This window comes from Diadema antillarum, unplaced genomic scaffold, assembly GCF_040938485.1.
Source record: "Diadema antillarum isolate AM-2024a unplaced genomic scaffold, OU_Dant_1.0 seq00001370_RagTag, whole genome shotgun sequence".
Classification (NCBI taxonomy): domain Eukaryota; kingdom Metazoa; phylum Echinodermata; class Echinoidea; order Diadematoida; family Diadematidae; genus Diadema; species Diadema antillarum.
The window spans coordinates 1,258,513-1,282,527 of NW_027272131.1; the positions used below are offsets into that span (position 1 = coordinate 1,258,513).

The 24,015-nt window shown below is 39.0% G+C and overlaps 1 protein-coding gene across 1 annotated transcript; it reads left to right on the forward strand.

Moving 5' to 3' along the window:
* Positions 1 to 17,194: 17,194 nt before the first annotated feature.
* On the forward strand, positions 17,195 to 18,748 carry LOC139708723 (dopamine receptor 2-like). Its single transcript, XM_071620657.1, has one exon. The coding sequence runs from the start codon at positions 17,195 to 17,197 to the stop codon at positions 18,746 to 18,748; it is 1,554 nt and encodes a 517-aa protein (XP_071476758.1).
* Positions 18,749 to 24,015: the final 5,267 nt, after the last annotated feature.

Below are 24,015 nucleotides of genomic sequence, written 5' to 3' on the forward strand. Positions count from 1 at the left end.
TAGATTTATGATACAAATGATACGTCATCACCGTATTGAAGTGGGTTGGATTCAGTGAAATAACACGGCTGGTTGTTACTATTCCCCAGTATATATGATGAACTTAAACTTTCTGTATCCAAATTTGCCTTTGAATTTGGTAACCACTGCCTTTTTCCATGAGTATACCGAAGTGTTCACACCCTTTCATAATAATCATTACCTAACATGCCATATTGATGAGCAAATTAACAGGGTACTCAATTGCATGTGGTAGATTGCCTAAAATCACAGCTCATCTGACATGGATTTAGAGTTATTGACTACATACTGTGATGTTACACAATGCCATCAGCTTCAAGGACAGTGGGATTCAGTTTTGTATTTTAGTACACTGTAGTAGGTATGTACATCTGAAGCAGTGCTATCTGAATTGCCTCATACATCTTCGTTTATGTGTGTGTTTGTTTGTAAGTCATCTGATCACAGTGTTTTACCATCTTTATTTTGTGTAAAATCTTTCTGAGAAAGTAAAAAAAATATCTCTATTTGTGTTTGATATTCTCTTGATGGTGTTATGACTCAGAAAATTTTTTCCCAGCACAGCAGGGGTATTGTTTTGGTTTGTAAAATCAGTGAAGGATCAAGTCCAGAAAATATAAGGATTATGTGTTTTACAGCAATCTAATTAATATGCTCAAATTGAATTTACAAGAATATGTCTTTCAATTGACCTAGGAAAAATGTGAACTACACCATCAGGTCTATTAAGTCTGTTAATCTGTCACTGTCAGTGACATCATGTTTGTGTAAAATATCACTATTAATTAGAGTTTGCGGTTTTCAGAGGGTTAAGGGAAATAAAATAAAGATTTAACCAAATGCGCATTTTGTCATATGATTTATATTTCACGACATGTAAAAAAGAAAGGAAAAAAAAAGCTCAAATGATGTAATATGTTTAACTACAGATATCCGTAGAGGCTGAAATTAAAGAGAGCTTTGAGATGTATGCCCCCCCCCCCTAAAAAAAAATGATCGACTTATATCAGTGAGTGAACTAATCAATAAACAGTGAACATGAGAAAAAAGAAGCATTTTGCGATGTATGGCTTTTCTCTTTGGAGTTGACTGTCTCCGAGGCTTGCTGTGTGAAAAATAGAGTAGTGTTTTATACAGTGGGCTCCCGTTACAACGAAGTCCTCAGGACCGGCAGTTTTCTTTCGTTATATCGAAATTTCGTTGTAACCAAACAAATAAACAATAAAAATACATAGAGTGGGTAGAGTTGCGGCCTGAAATTTTACTTCATTGTAACTGGAATTTTGTTATAACTGTGTTCGCTATAACGGGAGTGCACTGTAATTAGTATAGCAGATAGAATTTGCCACATCGCGTATCCTACTCTCACATAAACATCACTAGATCATAGGGTCCCCCTTCTCAAGTGTGATTCCAGCAGGGATACGTCCGCAATATCATTGCCTGGCTTAACCAAAAAAGAGCTGTATTTGTGAAAATGTGTTTAGTAAGTCACAGAATTCTACAACGCAGCACCAGTATTTCCCGTATGTGACCAATAAGAGATCACAACATTACTGTGGAATAGTACTTCACACGGAAAATCGGAGATTACCTGAGCCACATCGCTCCTGACACATACTGCTTTGACTAACATGGTTATTTTAGCAAAATTATCATTAAAGATCTTTTGATAATTTATTCAGTAATCATATCTATGTAACATCATCTAATTATCACACAAAGAGATTTATAAGAACCCGGTAGTAATCAAAATCCCGACGCACACACATCGCACATTTTTTTTTAAATAAACGTACACACGCCAGTTATAAACATTATGACACCGCATAGGAAAATAACAGCACATGCTGACAATATTGGTGGCTAGAAGTAAACAAGCCGGAAGAACTGGTATATATGTGGAGTTTTAGTTGAGATAAGCTCACAGTTACTATATACCCACACAAAAACTTTAAATTGGATCTAACTATATAATGTGCATTGTGATTCGTGACAAAACATCCCATGCATAACCAAGGTAAACTAAACCAAACCGACTGCGGGCAATTTTCCTCTTTTAAGGGTGCGAAAATTACACAACACAAACAGGCCCTTATATTGCCTGATAAGAGATGTCGGAAATTGAAGTCTGCGGTTGCATTGTTGTTTAGATGTTATTGTATAATTCGAACAAGCGAACGATTAATTGTGTTACTCCGCCATGATGCAGTCATTTTGGTTGACTCAAAGAGTGCTGAAAACAGGTGATCCCACAGAAAAAAGTACAGCCAGTAGCTACACAGGTAATAATAATAATAACGGACACGGTACGACTAACTATAAACGTCTTCTACGCAACGTGACTAACAAGTAAGAACAAGAACAACAGCAACGATGATATCTTATTCCTGTATGATACATATTTTCAATTCCATATATGCAGTAGTTGATATACATCTCTATAGAATAGCTGGACCATGCGGTGCTGCTGTTATTACAGAAAGATAATTTTCTTTTTTAATGCATCACGTGCGGCAAGCTATGTTCCACAGTTACTTTTGTAGGCATTTATTTACGTGTGGTGGTACAACATTAGCATGCATGTTAGAATTACGAGAGCGTGTCTTTAAAGTTATGAAATATAGATATTCCGTCCCGGCGGTGTGTCGTAATTGTAATCGCTTCTCGCCTACTAACAACCCGAGGATGCTGTTGACTGGACTCAGTGGTTGGCGATCTCGTATTTCGACACCATCCGTAATTAAATGCCGGCTGGGTCCTCAAGATATAGCCTACTATCCACTTCATATCTTATATATCGGCAAACTGCGGGTGGGGGGGGGGGGGGGGGTGGGGGGGGGGGGAACAGGGGAAAAGAGAAAAAATGCGATTATTGCTCTAGATACGCAAGAGTCGGCCTAAATCGTGCATGTCTTAGCTTTTGCGACACAGACACACACATTACACATACACATACACATACACACACACACACACACTCTCAGACACACACACACTCTCAGACACACACACAAGACACGACACATACAGACATACATACAAACACACATACGCACACACACACACACACACACACACACACATACACGTACACGCACACGAACACACACGCACGCACCCAAACACAAAACACACAAACGCTCTCCCACCGTAACGCATTGACTGTGAGCTTGGGACTATTTTGTGCCCCCCCCCCCTTTTTTTTGTTGCTATTATCAGGAGTTTTTACCCACTTGGAAGTGTCTCAATCATTTCCGAATTAGGCGAAGGTCAGTGTCTTTGAGCACTGCTGTATCAATGACAAAGTGTTAACATGGAGAGATTTTATTGTATTAATATTTTTTTCACTGTACGGAACCGACAAACTCACGATCCATGAAGTTTCAGGTGTGAGCATATAGGGGGAAAAAAGGACAACGAGGGCATCGTCACAACACCAACAAGACGAAGAGTGTAATGTCTTAACTTTGAGACAAAGTACTGTACATGTCAATCTAATATAAAGCCTCTTAGAAGAAATAGAAAGTGGTATCAAATATTATATCAATAGTGTCAACCGAGCACGTGAAGACCAATGCTTTACTTTCAACAAATATTTATATATCATCTACCATCTTTTAAAGCCTCAGTTAAGCCGCTAAAGATTATGATAAAAGTTAATTTTAACATTTTTGTCATTTTCCTAAATTGCTTACAATCCATCATAGTTTTCTACTGACACAAACAATGTAATAGTTAGGTTTATTTATATCAAATTTGCCAGACTATATTTCCTTGATACATGGAATATTCGTCATATCTTTGTCTTTGTTCTACGACAGACGAGAATAATCTAACTCTTTCCGCGCCAATGACTCACATGTGCACAAATTTCACACACATAATGGGCAAGAAAAGAATTTTGTGCTCAGAGGGTTAGTTTTGACATTACTTGTTCATGATGGGAAGGATATGATTTAGATTATAATTAGATACATCTCTGAATTAACAGTTATGCATTATAAACTTTTAAATGTCACTATTATGTATAACGATTAATCGCAGTCTGCGGACGCACCCGAAACCTGTAGTATAGGAGTCCGAAACATATTCCCCTACACCACATACAACAAGGCACATGCATTCCTCTGAATGTGAATACCAACAATGAAGTTTCCTGTCTTCGCCATTTTGGATACACACGAGTTTATTTCATGCTGCGCTATAGTAAGCATGCGTGCGATATTGAAATAAATGCTTTGATATGAAACGGGATTGACAATTTTCATACAGGGATGTGAGGAACCGTTTCTGTTCGATATCACCGCCTCCGGCATACCAACCCCCATTAACACACCCACCCGACGAAAACTGAAGCTGCGTGTTTTCTCTTTTCGACAGTTTCACATTGTCTTTCACATTATTATTATCATGTCTCAGAATTAATCATGACAAGCTTGATTATGAAAGTATTAATAAGCTGAATGACGGGGCTGTAGGATTGTTTTTTTTTTCTGTCTTGTTTTACGACCGATATTGCAGGCCCGTAGCCAGGATTTTTCAAGGGGGGGTGCGGTCACTAAAAAAAACGGACCTTCGGTACCAATACCAATGATGACACACACACACACACACACACACACACACACACAATTGTATATATATATATATATATATATATATATATATATATATATTCTTTGGACGACCGAACTACAAAAGTTGTATAAGAATTTGCGCGCGAAGCGCGCCGCAAATTGTGAATTTTGACTGTTTTAATGACGTTTTAAAGTCTCGAGGAAATTTGTATTTTTGTCTGTTGCATGCAATCGCGTTACGGTATTTCATCTAGGAAATAGTAAAAACTCATTTTGCCAGGAAGTTGCAAAGTTTAATTGTGTTCGAGACTCTGAGCGCGTAGCGCGCCGCAAAATTGAGAATAGTGATTTTCCTGGTGTTGTTTTAACTTTTATTTTTTTCTATTGTATACCCGCGTTAGCAGGCCTGAAGCCAGGATTTTTGAAGGAAGGGGGGATTGCGTTAATTAACAAAACGGTCCTTTGATACTGTCCCGGGAGGGGTAGCGACAATTAAAAGGTGGACACCATGCTCATACATGGACTTTCAAAATGGCCCCTAAGCGAGTAATGATCATATGATTTTTTCGGGCCTTAAAAACAAGTATTCCTTAAATATTTCCTGCACCCTAAAGAAGTACTTCATCATGATTGAACAATATACCATTTTCCCAAATTTCGGCCTTTTTGATACCCTTTGATTATATACGCTCGTACATCACACTTTCCATCTAATCCGTGAGAAAAAACGACCCCTATTACGCGTTTTCTTTAGCGAGTATGGTCACGGTGTCCACCTTTCAGTTGGAGTTTTCCATCCCATTGGATGCTGTTTGGAAGATGAAACATTCACTTTACTATACAGTATATCAGCCGTTGGTATGCGAGTTTGTCAAAAACGAAAATAAATAAGAAAATTTTTAAAACAAAATGAATTGTAAATGTGAACCATTTATATTTTGCCTCCTTGCGGTAGGATATTTCCAGCATTTCCGAACTTTCAAATAATCATTTTAGATTTAATAATAGTAAGGGTAGTAGATCCGATTCGCAAACATCTCCAATATCAGTCAAATGTCATATTAACCATCATGCTAAGAAGGTTTTCTTTGTGAAATTTGGAGGTCAGTGAAATTCAAAAATTAAACATCCGTTAGCCATTGGAAGAAGTTGAATGCAAATTCAGACCTCAGGCTTAGTGCTCAGATGTTTTCCTATTTGATTTGATCTGTCTTACTGTGCACACTAAGATACATACTGGAATGGTTATTTCTTATTTATTAAATTATAGTAGCATATTTGGTTACTAGCTGTCTCTAGGCATTTTCGAATTTGGGCTGCAAAGAGATCCACTACCTTTAAGTTAGAAGAGAGATAAGTAAATAATGATAAAATAAACAAACAAAAAAGAATGAGTTTCTTTTGTAATACTATCTGACAAACTTTTTACTTTACCATTTTATTTCATAGCTCAGCACTTTCCATTCTCTCTCATACCCTATTACCCATTACATTTAAATGAAATACAACTAAAATGAGTTTGCGTGCCTGCATAATACTCTTTGGAAATTATAAGTGAGAATGTTCTTAGGTTTTGGCTCACTTTAAAATGAGAACCAATAGAACTGTCACAACATGAGAAAATGTATAAGTAATAATCAACAGTACATTTCCGAATTTGGCCTGCAAAGAAATCCGCTACCTGTAAGTTAGAAAAGAGATTAGTAAATAATGATAAAATAAACAACAAAAAAGAATGAGTTTCTACCGCCGTATCCAGAACAGAGCCTGAAACGGTGCAGGCTCAAGAAATCGTTTGTACTAATACGTCTTGAAGTACTGTGTGATACTGTTGACTCAGACTTCTACAAAGCTGTAAGTGAGAATTTTAACCCAATCCGGCTCATTACCTGTGTTTTTTATGAAAAATATGAATAAAGAATGTAAATTAAATAACGACGCGTCACAATGCAGTCTAACGCTCTCACAATGTTATCATACATAGGGTTTTTCCCTGACTGTTTTTACTCCGGAGCTCTTGCAATATTCAGGCTTTTGTAATACTATCTGACAAACTTTTTACTTTACCATTTTACTTCATAGCTCAGCATTCTCTCTCATACCCTCTTACCCATTACATTTAAATGAAATACAACTAAATTGAGTTTGCGTGCCTGCATAATACTCTTTGGAAATTATAAGTGAGAATGTTCTTAGGTTTTGGCTCACTTTAAAATGAGAACCAATCGAACTGTCACAACATGAGAAAATGTATAACTAATAGAGAACTGGAGTAAGACAGGCCTTTCATTTTGTTTTGTCTCTCCTGATCGTTCGTAAGAAATGCTAATTCATGACCACCTTTTCACAATTTGATTGGAGCATGCATTCATAATGGAAAATAGTTGACATAATAATCTATCCCCAGGCATTATCACGCCAACATGTACTTAAATATACATGTACTATATCTTTGTGAGACGTAGATATAAAATGTCTCAGGTTTTCGATTATAGTAATTTCGAGGAAATTTCTTTAATTTTTATCATATATGTAAACTTGAGGCTATTAGATTTTCATCCACTTACCTCTGTTCCTGTGAAAAAATGCAAGTGTCAACCTCACTGTCATCCACGAATCGCACGTACTCGGGCGGCCAGTGGAAAAAAAAACACCGGTCACACGCGCCAAGGGCCATGGCATGCAGTGCCAATATAATAATAGCTCGCACAAATTGATACATAACATTTGTGTTTGTGTGCATGGGGACGATCCGATGGTTCATACAACAAAAGGGTTTCGTACAATTATTTTTAACATTGTTAAACGTACTCTTCCACATTTACGTAGCATATAATGTGTCTTTATATTTATTTGGATTGTTATCTTGAGAATTGCTAAAAACCGTTATTATGAAAAAGTGGACCTTTCAGAATTGGGGGGGGGGGGGGGGGTGCGTACGCACCCGACGCACCCCCCTGGCTACGGGCCTGTATTGGATCTTTGGGTTTTAGGCAATTTAATTTATACGCTGTGTAGATGTGTTGGTGTATACAAGTACATGTACGTGATTGCGACAAGTCGTTGATACGAATCATGATAAAACGTCAAATGGGATAGAAAAAAAAAACCCATCTGCACAGTCATTTCACACTTTGACAACTTTTTAACATTTCAAAGGAATATATCATAGGATATAGGATCTTCATCAGCATTATCATGAAAATTTATGCGTGATTTATATGGCTCCAATTCCAGTGCCATAGATTTCTAGTGCATAATCCTCATGTACATCAAAGTATAACGATTCAGATACGACATTTTTATTACGATGCAAGTTTATCAAAGACACACTTCGTCCAAAGCATTTAAATATGAGCGTGAGTAAAAACATTCTCCTGATGAACACATTAAGAAAGAATACAGTGGATTCTAGGGTCGCGATCGCGATGCAAACTGGATTGAGCGGTATAGAAATGTCGACACAACCACTGACAACACCAAATATTGTATTCTTAAACCCGCCAGCAGACACGACAGAAGGCGGCATCATCTTCCGAGCCTCAACCTTCAATCAAGAGGTTGTTTCATGAGGTTTGCAGTTATTGTAAGTTTATATGATTACCTGGTTACTGCAGCAACATTGTTGATACCTACAAACTGACCGGTTATCGCGTGGCTGCTGCCATAGTAACTGCAATTTTTGCAACTTATTTGTAGAAAGTTGTGAAAACTTTGATACACCGGACTTCTGATCAGCAACAGAAGCTTCCATTGAACTGTGACTGCTGTTGTCTGTAATAGACACACAGTAACAAAATGATGATGATGATGATGAATATGATGATGATGATGAGGAGGAGGAGGAGGAGGAGGAGGATTGACATAATGATGATGGAGACGATGATGATGATGATGATGATGATGATGATGAAAATGATGATGATGATGATGAGGGTGATGATGATGGTGATGATAAAGATGATGATGATGTTGATGATGATGATGATGATAATGATGATGATAATGATGCTTGTATCCAAAGAAAAGATACGGAGATGAGGTGACGTCAAAGCCACGTTAAAAAACGCTTGACTGCTTGAGGAACTTAATTTTCAGATCTGAGGTTGTACTCGCCACATTGGACGACATGTTATGAAAGACTTATGAATTTTAAACCTGCACATTTTCTCAATATTTTGTCCGATGTTGCATTTAGGCCTAAGTTGATAATATAATTTATGTTATATTCATTTCACCCGCACTTGTTATAATGTAGCACTTTCGTTGATATGCTATTCTTATTCTATGACTTTGATAAATAAGAATAAAAGAATAGAAACCCATTCAGATTATCCTAAAGATAACTTTCCCTTTTATTCGACTCCATATTGATTTGATACCAGTATAAGGAGGCAGTCACATCCATCAGTCGGAAGCAAGAAGAACGAAGATGACGAGATTACAGCCAGACAGTTCCTATATGATTGTACCATTAAAGGAAACCAAAGCCCAAGACAATTGTAGGTTAGATTGAGTGAAAGCAGCAATATTGGTAGAGCAAATCAGTGAAAATTTTTGAGGAAAATAGGACCAATTGGTTAAAAAATTACGAGTAATTTAAGGTTTCGGTGCTGAGCCCAATACAATTGTAGGTTAGATTGAGTGAAAGCAGCAATATTGGTAGAGCAAATCAGTGAAAAATTTTGAGGAAAATAGGACCAATTGGTTAAAAAATTACGAGTAATTTAAGGTTTCGGTGCTGTCATCCTTGGATAAAGAGGCTACTTCAGGTAATCACGGACAACTATAGAAGATGTAAAGAGAATTCTACAAAATTACATTACAAAACTACATTGTCATGAAAAGTTCACATTCTATCTACTTGTTACTGACACATTTTAGGGGATACTTTTTTCATTCCCCCTGCTTTTTGAAAGAGGTAAGTGAGGTGCTCTTTCATTATTCTAGAGAAGTTTGTCAATATTTTCCTTATCTTGATGTCCATTATGACGACATGTCCATTATGACGACATGAAGTGTAGAAGTCTCCTTATATATCCACTGATGACGGCACCAATAATACTTTAAGAAAATCATAACAGTCGAATTGTGATTGTCCGATTTTCCACGAAATTTCACTGATTCGTTCTACTAATATTACTGCATGCTTTCACTCAATCCACATTCATACTTTGGTTTTGGTTTTCCTTTAAACAAAGGAACACGGATTATTCCATCATAAGAAAACATGCCCCGGTCTTCTGACCTAACCGGACTCTCCCCTGCAAGATCAGAGTGACCGACACGGTAAGATAACACGGTGCCGCAATCCTGGCCCAGGGCGCGGAGCACGCGTACACTTTCGACCCAGTTCTGACCTTTGTAGGTCATACCCTCTAAAAAGTAACCCCATGCGTTCACTTTGGAGACATCCAGGTCCTGTTTCAATTGATTTGGTTTCGTTTTGTTTAATTCTTCCATTTCAGATTAATCGGGAAGCGCTGTGGATAAGTTGAAACGAAATAAAAACAAAAACAGAGCCTAAATCTTGCTGTGAAACAACCCATCTGATTTTGCAGTCGTCGACAACGATTAAGGTCTGAAAGAAAGATTGTATAAAACCTCTGAAGTTGTCGGCAATCGTCTTTGATAGACAAGACTGTATTTACTTCAGTTGTTGTTGTTTCTGTTCTTGCTTTTCTGTTTTGATAGTTAGTTAGTAAGTAAGTTAGTTAGTTAGTTAATACGTTAATTAGTTAGTTGGTTAGTTATTTTGTTAGTTAGTTAGTTAGTTAGTTAGTTAGTTAGTTAGTTAGTTTGTTAGTTTGTTTCTTTGTTTGCAAATTAAGATCCCCGATAGAGGTACGCTGTCCTCGGAGACAAAACCGAACAGGGTATGAATGTGCGCTTGAGGTAAAGGGTAAGTGTGTACAAGCGTGTGAATGCGTGCGTACGTGAGACACGTCTACCCGAATGAATGTGGGTTTCCCGGTGACCTACTATCAGTATATTACTTTGACAAAGATATCTGAAACCAATCAGCGGCCGCCTCGAGCGCTTGCGCACTAGCGATCATTTCCACTGGTAAATGATGACCGGTATCATGTAACGTGTTGAAATCATATCTGAGATGGAAGAAGCTTGGTTATTGTGTGCATGGTTCGCTAACTTTTGCCTGATTTTTGGTAGTCCTCCACTGCCAACGATTTTATGTCAATGAGCAAGCTCTCCTGTCTTGACAGTTCATTAGCTAGCACATCAGTTCTAGAAGTGATCATGAAGTGCATAGTTTTCATTTCCTCGCAATCATCTGCCATGCCAAGTTGTCATCATTTTTTTCGAAGTGGATGGGGCGCTTGAAATCAGATTCATTACAACGACTTGCATTTTCATGGTCAGAACGCAGCTGGACACGTCTTTGACAGTTTACCGCCAGACATTGTTGGCGTCACAGCGAAGGTGTGAGTGGTGCCGACTGTCGTCTGCCACACTCCGATTACATTCGATCGGCGATAATAACGATTCTCCCTTCGGTCAGCACCTGATGGGCGGGACACGGCGTCCCTGCCTGGAGAGACCCGTTCAGGAGTCAGCATTATCATATTTCCAAATGAAAATGCGGATTTCATTCAGAATCTTACAGCAGACAGCGGAAATCAAACAATATTAGTCCATCATCACATGACTGTATAGCCTATACTGTCGTCGAGGGAGTGTCGAGTGCTCGAAGTATCGGGAGCTGGCACCAAAGTCTTCGTATAGATCGGGATGCCTTGCGAATCGAGCTAGAATCCATATTCGGCTCCTAATTGACAGAGGAAGACTCGCTGCCTCACCACAGTTGATTTGTTGGCGCGAAAACCCTCGTTCTTTGTTTACACCATTTGGTTTCCTGGTCTTCTGCAGGCGTGGAAGGGAGATAAATTTTGATCATCGCAGAAATAGCTCGGCCACAATTTATTGACCGCGGTTCTTTCATAAGAATTTTCGCGGCAGGGAATAAAAACAAGAAAATATAGCAGGATGTCTGGATAATAACTGCCCCGTCGCCATGCACCGTTGACCATTCACCGTTGACAGGTGAGTTCCTTCCATTGTTTGCCCTTTCCAAGTTAAGTGATGCAGTAAAAATAAATCTCCAAAGTAATGATTAACCTGCAATGACAAAAAAAAAAGTTTGCCTCAACCCTCTGTGTGCCAGCTTAACTTCTGACCATAGAAATGTGTGGGTGAAATCAAATGCACATTTGAATCATTGGCAATGAAGGGGTTAAGAAATCCGTCTGAATCAAAATAAATATTGAAAAATGAACCTGCTCTGAACAAGGCAAAATCACATATTATCCCCTCTCCGTTATGCATAAGTAAGATATGTGATATTCATTGTACAAATCGATGTGAAATGTATAGATGCATCACGAGCTTCTTTTCCTAGACGACCCCCCCCCCCAAAAAAAAAAAAAATGATACGGAGAAAATATTTACATATTTAAGGTTCATCTTCTATTCCCCCACTGTTATTATATCTATAAAAGCCAAATCAAAATCAAATCTCTCTTTCAGACTATCTTTTCATTTGTGAAAAAATTGTCATATTAGCATTCGCTCATAATGTTATGACAAACAGCGTCAATATTGGCTGTATATCGCCATTACTTCCCTCCCACCCCCAATATGGTTCTTTGCGTGTGTTTGGTTAGTAAAAGCAGTCAACCATGCAATTACGATATCGGGGCCTTGGAGCAAACAAGAAAGCAAAAAACAAACAAACAAAACTATATAGTAAAAAAAAACTTTGTCAACATTCTCATTTTTTCGTAGTGGTGAATGGTTCACGGAGAGGATTTGAAGAATTGTTTTTATACGATGCAATGACATCAGATAAAAAGAAGAAGTGAAATATAAAAGTAATTCTTTCGGAAAAATGCAACCCACAAAAACAGACATTTTCTAGGATGCTGAATTTTAATATTTGCATGAAAATGATCAAGGAGTGTTTACATTTCATGAAAAAGAAAAGTGAAGGTTTGTGAAATACCTTGCAATACCTTCTTTATGTCGATCTACACTGTGACATCACGAATCGTTGCAAAGTTTTCTTGAGAGGGCGACATGCCACTTGGAATTGACCCAGAATCCATAATCATATTCAAAACTTTTTAAACTGATCGAGTGATTCTTTTTTCAAACTTTCATTGAGGGCTTTCACGGACATTTCTGCATCTCTGAATCCTCTGACGGGAACCCCCACCCCCTTTAAGTGGAGAATGAAGAAAAGCCTGCCACATGCAGACCCGATGATCCCTGATTGTGTCCCATGTCCACGGTTTCCGGGTCATGTTCAAGCACAGAAATAAAACAACTATACCAAACACACCCCAAATCCCAGAAACATGGCATGATATAAATACTTTTAAAGATGGTGAAAAAAAGAATCTATCATGGGCATGAAGGAGTTGATGCTTGATAGGGTACACATGGCATTTACTGGGATGCTTTTGCTTCACTTTCTTGTAATATCTACTCGAATATTATGTAATTCCAATCCTTCCTAAAAGGAAAAAGATAATCCCCGAATTCAAATAAACAAATAGATAAACAAATAGAAAGCTGGTGGTTGCATCCCATTAAGTGGCTCTTGCCACTTAATGTGTGTTTTTTAATGATTATCATTGTGTTACTAGTATACTATTGGGCCCTACTGCTGTATAATGATAATATAAATAGAGTTATACTGTAGAAGTACATGGTATAAATACCATACTGCATGCAAGTACACATTTTACATAGTCTAAGAAAAAGACTTTAAAGTCAAAATAAAGGCAGTGTTCGATGTCTTAATAATGGTTTATTTTCTTTCTCCTTGAAGTCAGATCAAGGAGGCTCAAACAAGAAAGTGAAAGTCAGCGGCAAATCAATCTTTTTCTTCTAGGGGGTGTTTTCGCCCTTTTTCTCATCTAAGAAATTCTCTCATTAGCCTCTGCAGTGATGACTGTTCACCCCGTCAATTTATTAAGCTTGCGAAAGTACCCAACGGCGAACTCATGAAAACTAAAGTATGTGGTCGGGTTACTCCCGTCGTTTAACCGAACGACGTTTTGACAACCACATTCAATTTGTGCTCAATCAAACTCAACCAACATTCCGCGTTAATGAGTTCGCGCCCGCCTCTGTGCGTATTACTGTAATGGGACGCCAAACTCACAAGTGCCTGTTGGGGGTCAATGTGTCCGCGCGTGCAATGGTCGTCATTACATCGAACGTGGGTAGGTTCCTATGGGTCCCTATGGAACGTCAAAAATGTTCATTACTTTAATACTGCCAAAACTGTGAGGAGTACTGCGAATGCAATAAAAGATCGGGTAACAATATGCAGTCGTTCAGCCCTCTTCTTTCTTTGTATACTACAGTAATAATACTCTCCTTCTCTCTTTGATTTGCGTTCGAATTCATGAATTCGATCAATCCATCATTTATATTATATTAATGTAACACTGTCTTTAGTTTTGAGATATACGTGAAAGAAGATTTTCAAGAATCATTAAAAGTGTAAATCATGCGCGTTAATTGCTGGTATCGAATGAATAACGGCAGTTTCCTTTTTCTGCCCACAGCATCACTATATCTCTCATCGTGGTTTGACTTTGAAACAGCTTCGGAGAATCTTTTTTTCCCCCAGTGGGAAATCGCTTAAGATGACGCAAGCCTTAAGGGGAAAGCTGCCGAAACGGTAATTTTTCAGGCTGTGACAAACTATCAATGACAGTGAGCTACTTTGGGAACACATTAGTCAAAAGGAATCTGGTTTCTCTCTGCTAGTCACAGATATTGTCTGTTATATAGGCGTCCTGACACAACCTTCTCTCGTAGACAAGTTCGGAGATAAAATGTCCCGTGGCCGCTCTAAAAGGCAAATAAATATGAAATAATTTCAAATGCACTCCCATCAGGACTGATGCATTTCAGAAAGAATGAATTCGGAAGCTCAATATAATGACAAATGCATCTTCCTTTAAATCAGTTTCAGTCAGGGGCATCCATTCTTTGCAAGAAAGGAAAGCGGAACCTGGTCAGCTTGAAATTGCTTTCTTTTTCAATAATATAAGATAATGATTCGTTTTCGAAAGAAAAATGTCTGAATGTTGGCGTCTGTAGGTAGATACGGAACTAGCTCTTGACAATGTCGGCAGCCCAATGGTCAGTCAAAATATGCAGACATTATAGCCGTCGGAAAGAGATCATGAAATAAGAATGTTTGTATATTGTCTGAAACTGGACGTTTGTGTGATTCAAATCATTATTCGTCAAATGAAAGTGTTGAATACTTCACATTGAAAATTATTTCATAGTAACAACAACAACAAAGCAAACAGGTGATTTATCATTGTCAGGTGAGCTAACGCTTATTTGATCTCAGTGTGTGAAATGTGAACCTGAGTGTTAACAACCACTGATGAGCAATCCACACCCCTCCCCCCCCCCCATCAGCAAAAAAAGAAAACAAATGAATACGAAGCAAAGACAGAGACAAAGATATGTGACACAAAAGGTAAGTTATAGCAAAGAGATGCAAATAGGACGGTATAATTTACAATCTCTTTCGGTGTATATACGATGACATATCCTGCAGTCCAATATCAATTGAGGCACATTGCCATCTGTAACTTTTGATTCCATCCACGCCTACGCGTATTATTGTAGGCCCTACACTTTATTAAAGTCACTATCATCTTTGCCCACTCCAACTAATCCATGTAATGCATCCATACCATTAAAAAAATCTTCCCCTCACATGTGTGTGTGTTTGTGTGTGTTTGTGTTAATGCTGAAATTGTCCGAAATCTTTACATTCGTTATTGAGTATTTTTTTCTTATACTGTATTAAAGAAAACGTCATAAGTTATTGTCGACAAACTTGTCGATTACTTGGCCCAAATGTTCCGATCCTTAAACCGCCGTGCTTCTTGCAAAGACTGTGATCTTTTGATTCATCTGCCTAGGAAAAGAAAATCTTTCACCCCCTGAAAATAATTAAAACGAGTATCGAAGTTGTTTCCAATGATTAATTACATTCGCAATCATATAATTCATATACGTATAAAAAATCATTTGTACGTATATACATATGCATTTATGTATTATTATGTACACATCGTCTTCTACATAAGTTATGAGGCGTATCATAAATGTAATCATGTGCGTTTATACGAATACATATTCCAACACATTTCTCTCAAACCTGCAGGTAATAATGATTTAACTGTAATGGTATTCTAGTATGGTCTTGTAGTTATCCAGGACGGCTTTAAAAAGAAAAAGAAGGCACAACTCCTAGAAAACATAACCTGGAGCTGAAAAAGACAAGACTATGAAGAAGAAAACTGTTATCGAGCCAGTGAGGGACGGGATAACCTTACCAATTGTTGTAGTCAAGTGGTTTAGGGCACCTGCGTTGTGCTAATCTACATCCATCTATTGTTACCTGCGACAACTGTTCTATTTTGTTTCGCAGGATAATCATTGTCAAAATAAAGGAATCGCTCTCAATACCTTCAAGACCTCAATTCTTTTTTTTTTTAACATCTTTTCCCGAATTTTAGTAGGGATATCACAGACTGTACCCAAGGTCAAGCATTCCTTCGTGTGAAATTCCATCCAGTTTGCTCAATATTCCACCCGAGTTGTTTATTCATTTCTTTTCGTCATCTCAATCACTGTTATCAGACGACCCCACACAGTTTTTCTTCTTAGATAAATGGCGGCATCGCTTCTCCCACTTTGACAATCACACTTTTAGAATATCCACACGGTCTCGTTAAAATCGCAATAACAATTATCACGCAATAACTGATTCGTTCGGCAGGCAGGAGCCGTTCAAGTGAAATGTACAAAAACGTACAGAAGTGCTAAAAAGTGTAAAGACGGTAACAATCGAAGCCAGTGAGAAATCGATTGATTGTTGGCTTATTTTTATTTTCGCATCAAATTCATCAAGCACAAATGCAGTTCCCTTGCAAGATTGGGGATTGAATATTCTAGAATTTCAACACGCCGGCTAGTCTTATCATCTGGATTGACAATGAATTGTTACTCGCTTTTTGTCTTCCGAGGGACCCAGAATCCATATCATGACTGCGTATTGACGGCTGAAAGCAAGGCTCGTGACATCGAACCCGCGGCAGCCGCATAAGTGCTCCGTCCTCAAGTTGGCGATGCACTGGTGTTTTGCCATTGATGCTACTTGGAATGAAACCCCTTTGAGTATCCGCGCTGATCCTTACAGAGCTGATGTAAGGACCATTGTACCATGACGCCGCAATGCAATTGTCACCCCATTCCTAGATCAATCTTCTGTATCGATAGCGAAAGTTGTCAGAACGTATTGCGAGGTGAGGTAACTTCGCAAGTAGCTAACTCTGTAGGACGATGCTTCACTATGTACGGCGAAATAAAACGTATTACACGTCAGATAATTACGTCACGTTTGTGTCATTTTTTTCTCAACAGATTAGGCGAGGATCTTCGTTTGGTTCTGACCACATTTACTCTGGGGTAGCGATGCTGCCCTAATTGACTACGCGGACACTACCGCTAGACTGAAATTCTCAAGTATGGCAACCTTCATTGGTACTGATATTTTGACTGAGGTATCAGTGTCCCTGAGTCCACGGAGCCCGACCGAGTCGGGTATGGAGTCGGAGACCACCACGCTGGGACAATCCTACGAGTCAGTGACAGTCGAGGAGGTCGAGTCTTCATCTTCACAACAGTACCTTACGATGACGGTTGATATCGGGACAGACGTTATTGTGGACTCGAGTACGACATATTTGCCCCTGTCGAGCCTGTCGTCATCCACGTACGACGTCGCAGAAATGTCATCTGCAAATATATCCGACCACACCACATTTCCCGAGGAAGAATCGTTCGATGACGAGTTGTTGCGCAGTATCTTAGTCGGATTGCTCGCCAGTTTCCTCGCTGTGATGATCATATTCGGAAATACCCTCGTCGTTCTGGTTGTCTATCGAGAACGTCACTTGCGAACCGTCACGAATCTCTTCATCGTCTCTCTCGCCTGCGCCGATTTCCTGATCGGAGCCGTGGTGCTACCGTTCTCGATTCACGCGGAAATCACGAGAGGCTACTGGCCGTTTGGGTCGGTCTGGTGCGACCTGTGGCACGCGTTCGACATCCTCGGCTGTACCGCCTCCATTTTGAATCTGTGCATGATAGCGTGCGATCGCTACTGGGCCATCACACATCCAATGAGTTACCCTACGCGCATGACGAAGCGCACGGCTGTATTTCTGATAGGCGTCGCCTGGATATGCTCGGCAGCAATCTCCTTTCCCTGTATTCTGTGGTGGCGAGCCATTGAACCCCCTCACCCTCCAATGGAATGCATCTTTCCCTCAAATACAGTATACCTAATCACTTCATCATGCGTTTCTTTCTACATACCATCCGTTATCATGGTATTCATGTACCTAAAAATTTATCGAACAGCGGTGGGCCAGGTGCGCGCATTGCGTACGGGAACAAAGCTCATGAAGTGTTCTAATGGCCACGGGAACGGAATGGCCATGCGCGTTCATCAGGGGGGCACCATCCGTAGCGTCGATGGAACTTTGCAAAAGCGAACAGGAACAAATTCTAACTCATTTTCTCAACAAGGAGTAAAAGGCGCTGTCCATCGCAAGAATGGTGCTCCGGGAAAGAAATTCATGTCGCGCCTTTCTCGAGAACACAAAGCAGCGCGCACGCTGGGAATTGTCATGGGCGTCTTTATCATCTGTTGGCTGCCATTTTTTATCGTCAATGTCACGGCGCCCGTCTGTACGTCATGCTATTTTCATCCCATTCTCATTGCCTTTGTCACGTGGTTGGGTTACGTCAACAGCGCGTTGAACCCGCTGATCTACGCATTCGCGAGTCGTCGATTCAAACGCGCATTTATGCGCGTCCTCTGCGCGTGGAAACGCACAAAGATGAGCACAACCACGTCAGAAATAGGACGAGCGGGATCGCTGGCCTGTAATTACCCCGGAGGAATGGTGGCAGACACATCAATTACGCAGTACAGTGACGAAAGAAATTCGATGGATACTAGTAGCAGTGCACAATCGAATATGAAATACTCATTGCCTTTTATCTATTTTTAGACGTTCATAAGTAAAGTACATTGTATTCAGAAAAAACAGAAACCCGGGAGGTTTACATTTGGTAAACCGCCACGCCCATATCTTGCTTTGTTCTCTGTGATGTAATCTCACATTGAAACTGCATCTTTGCAATGAAGTTTTGTTCTAATTCAATAAGCAGTGACCATTTTCTTTGACAGATAAACATCATTAAGCTATCAAACCTGGTTGCCATTTTGGTGTATATGAAGTTTGACCATTCATAATGCACGTGTGTCTATCTTTTTTTATCTGATATTAGGAATGACAATGTGGAAATAGATTGGCCGTTTCAAAGAATCGGCTGTGTAGTCTCAAGCCACCAAAATTATCTGAATAGGAGTTACACGGAGAATGGACATGTGCACGTACACAGCAGAACTGTGCTCACTTTCTTACAATAATTTACAGTGTATCGAATTGAATGAAATGAAATGTTTATTGGAAGATGACGTAATGCTCTTTGTTGAACATTGTTGATTCAAAGCCTCATGTTTGGTAGTGGTACCCGATTTGACTGCAGCAGTCAAATATCTTAAGATTCATGTTGACCTATCAACTACTGCAGGTTTGGCATTCTACGCAACAAAATAGTGCTCACTTTCTTATAGTCTTTTACGGCTTATCGAATTGAATCAATTATAACATGTTTATTGGAGTGCACGTCACGAGAGCGACACCCACGAGTCATACAGCTCACGAGTCATAGAGCTCACGAGTCATGCAGCCCATGAGTTCGACACTAAGCTAACAAGGCCCACGAGACCGACTCATTAAGCCCCGTGTTATAGGCTAAACTGTCGAACTCGTGGTCTGTTTTTACCTAGTGTCGAACTCATAGGCTGTATTTGCCTAGTGTTGAACTCATGAGCTGTATAACTCGTGAGCAGTATGACTCAAGGACCTCTTTTCAATGTCGAATTCGTGGGTTGTATGACTCGTGGGTGTCGGTCTTGTAAGATGACCCCGTTTACTGGAGGATGGTATAATAGTATACCCTACTGTTTCTGGTGTAAGTGCTGCACCGATGCCTCCGCCAACGAGACGGACGAGCTTGATTTTAATTAAGCTATATGCATAATCCCTTTTCGTAGTCATTAAAATTCCATCGCCCAATCTATCTTGCATTGAAAGATCGGGCGAGACGTGAAGAATCTCTCCTAGCCAGTCACCTTTTTGACCCGCGAATTGTATGACAAAGCCCCACAAATGGATCGGTGAAGGAGAAGAAATAAACCGTCACTGTAAATGTCATTCAAATTCACACACAGTAGATAATTGGGGCATCTTTGCCCAATATGGGCCGGTCGAAAGATGTCCTTGTTAGCTCTGCGTCCCAGAGGCAATATATATGGTAATCACAGTCTAGCTTTAAATAAAAAAAAAATCTGAACAGGAGCACTTCATCATGCCAAAAACTATTTGGGTTTTGTTTCACCATCTACAGATATCAGAAACTCATATTGTCTAAAGAGATTGTTCATTGCACGAGGGGCTCTATTTATGGGATATCTGTGGGGATTCCTTGATGTTGCGTATCAATCTGTGTATTCCTTTTCACCATATGTTTGCACGTTATTGAAAGACGACTTTCAGAGATTCGAGGCAATGTCGGTCGTTGTCGATGACTAAACATGTACAAACAGTGAAAGTAATATTTTGTTTGTTTGTTTTTCGGGCTTAAGTTTATCATTTTTATTTTAAAGATCACATCATTTTGTATTTCTTTTAAATTGCAGGATATTTTTTCGTCCATAAAACTTAATTTTCTATAATTTTCCAATATTCCACATCAGTATTCCCTTAAAATGTAAAGCAAAACTAAAAATCTTATGTCCATTCTTGTTTTTATTTTTTGTTTTTTAATATAGTATTCATTGTCATAGAATGCGTGACAGGTCAGACATTATGAGTGTGCTTTATCTGCACTTCGGAGCTCAGTGAGTTGTCATAATCTTAATATCGCACTATTTTGTGCGCGGTGGCAGTGTATCCTTGTTGTGTGTTCACGCAGGTGAGAATGAAATTGGAAATACCAGTTCACTCCTTATCACTGAAGTTAAATGTATGGGAGTCTTAGCTCCATTTGAAGTACGCTGTCCTTCTAGCAGAAAGGGGTAGTGAGTATTTGGGCTTGGGGGGGGGGGGGAAGAGGTCGTCACACCACCCTTCGCCTTTTGCTTCTTCTTCGTCTTCATCTTCTAGTTAGGTGATTAATATTGTTATTATTATCATAATCATCAATATTGCAAACATTTTTTTCATCGTTATGGAGATAATCAGCTATTGCGAAGCCTATGTCGCCTTAACTGTGTGATACACACGATTTAAAGGCATACATTTTTTTCTCTCTCTCAGCTCTCCTGTTCAGATTAGTTCTTACAATGTTCAAACTACAGCAAACAAAGTCAGCAGTTAGACGTCAATGTGCAGAGTAGAGATATAGACTCGTTACGGCTTATGAGGAAGTTTCATGGAATGTTGTAAATCGTCACTAAGTGACTTGGTTCAAAATCGACGTCAATAAGATTGACGGCAAAGAGGCAAAGTCTAAACAGTAATTACTTCGTGCAAGCGTCAACGATCGGGAATACTTTTTTTAAGGATGTTATTGTGGTTTAAAGTATTAATTATCGCATACTTGTAATTTCACTCTGTCACAATTGCCTTTGAGTCCCCGATCATTAAATAATGTTCATGCACCAATTTATTTGTTGTCGTCAATGACGTGTCTTGATTATGTAATGTAAGAAGTGGTTGTGTATGTGTGTGGGTGTTTGTATGTGTGCGTGATTTTTTTCCAGGTTTGAACTGACATTACACTGAAATCCGCCAAATTTGTTTTGTTTTTGTTTGTGCGTGTGTATGTGTGCTTTGAATGCTCATATATATATATATATATATATATATATATATACATACATATGTGTGTGTGTGTGTGTGTGTGTGTGTGTGTGTGTGTGTAGTTTAAGTAATTTGTAGTCCACATGTTGGTCAAATAATATCAGCAATAATTGAACAGAACTCCAGAAATGCGCATGAATCATGCTATCAGTACCAAGAGTATATTTGAAGAACACACATATTATTGTCTTATATATACGGATATATTATATGATATATAAAATCATATATAATTATACATATATATATATATATATATATATACATATATATACATATAGATAAATATATATATATATATATATATATATATATATATATATATATATATATGTGTGTGTGTGTGTGTGTGTGTGTGTGTGTGTGTTTGCATGATGGGTTCCCGTGTTTATGATTTTGCAGAGAGAGAGAGAGAGAGAGTTTTTAGCTCTTCTCCTACAGGAGATGATGTTAGTCGTTATTTTGTTCTCGATGCTGGTCTACAATAGACACCGGGGACAGTAGTTCTTGAATTTTATAATCATGCAGACTCACACCTACAGTTACATATACACTCTCATCCAAACGTAGTTGATCATACCGAAGTTCTTAAGAAGACTAGAATGATGTAAGCATCAAACAAAATGACAAAAATAAAACAAAATAAATAAACCCTCAAACCCACATTGTTACACAAAGCTAGTGTTGTGCAAGATGATTTGTTATTCTAACATTTTTTTTTCTGTCGTCTGCACCGATTTTGCTTTTTCAAAGGACCTGTAACTTGAAGAAAGGAAGCGAGCTGACGATGTCACGAACTTTGAATGGTATCTCATGTTACCCATACGTCGTCACGCGCTCCAAATCAAGTGGCACCGCTTCCATGCCCAGGTTGATCACGTGACATCTGAGACACAAGTGGCGCCAGACGTACCGCCAGACATCCGGTGGCCGCTTCCTGACCAGAAATGGCGCCAAATTGCTGAAACTTTAGAATCACAGAGAGATTCTCCCGTGCGGTGAACTATTTTTCTCCTCCTCCTCCGAGTTGATGCCTTGACATCACAGATTTCCACATGGATTTGTCTTTGTTTTTGTTTGTGTGTTTATCTTTTTTTAAGCTTTGCTTTGAAATGACCGACATACATGCTTGCTCTCTTTAACGACGAGACGTAATATTTTTTGACATTAACATGATTGAAGCATGACAGTCGTTAGAATATTCCTTTCCTTATCAGCGAGGCGTGAGTTAGTGTTGTTAAAGGCAAATAAAATAAAACAAACAAAACAAAACAAAAACAGAAACAAAACAAACATGCAAAACAAAATAAAACAAGGAAACAAAGAAACAACAACAAAAAACAGTACTTAGTGTACCAACTTACGAATCATATTGAAATAAATGTATATAGCTTTTATAACAAAGTATGATTATATCATCGTTCTTGACGACCAAGTGGAGGCTTACCCTCGTATAAAATGGGTCATAGGAATTGAACCGCATATGACAGGAACAGGTGAATTCAAAAGTTGTTTCGCCCTCATGCCATTTTTAGTACTCAGCATTGCTAGATACCAATATACACCTGAGTCGAGAGGAACACCGTGGGCAAAACGTCTTGACCAAGAACGTAAGCACTTTCTGGGATTCGAATTCGGGACCCCCGTTTGCAAGTCACGCAGGAGCCTTATCCACTTTATACACATAGCCCCATACAAAACCACAAGAAGTGTTATTCCTTCCAGATCTGAGAAAACATTCATGGTCATTTTCTTTTTCTTCTTGCGTCCTGTTTTTGCTTTCGGAAAACCGATCGCAAGGACGCTCCTGTCTTTTTCTGCTTTCCATCTCTTCCTCTCGTTCCAAGTAGCAAAAAGCCTTCGTCTGACATTATCAAGGAGCACAAAGCAAACTCTTTTTTACCCCCAATTTCCCCTCTGGAAAACCAGACATTTTATCACTTACCGCGAGCTGTACGTGTAAGGCTTCATAGCCGATCAATTCTTCAATGTCGCTCATTTGTAAGGTATCGCTTAATTGCACATGCAGGGAAAGGAAAAAAAGGAGGGGATTGATAGGGCTATGTGTCCATTGCCGATAAGAAAACACAGTCGTTACGGTTGACCACTCTTAATGTTCCCTCAGTCACCAGTTCCTTTGGGATGCCATTACAGTGCCTGTACTGTTGTGTAATGCAGGATGCAAATAGAGTAGGCTGTAAACCCCTCTGCATCGAAACTGTAGATACTAGTTTATAGAAGATTATGATTTGAGGTACATCCATAGTGTCTTCAGAGCTCAGTAGCAATTATGTCTTGTTGTTGTTTCATTATCAGTATAAACCCCCTACTGCTCACAAGTATAC

Bases quoted from the DNA above. Each gene is read 5' to 3' on its own strand.
- LOC139708723 (XM_071620657.1), top strand. From the start codon at position 17,195: ATGGCAACCTTCATTGGTACTGATATTTTGACTGAGGTATCAGTGTCC.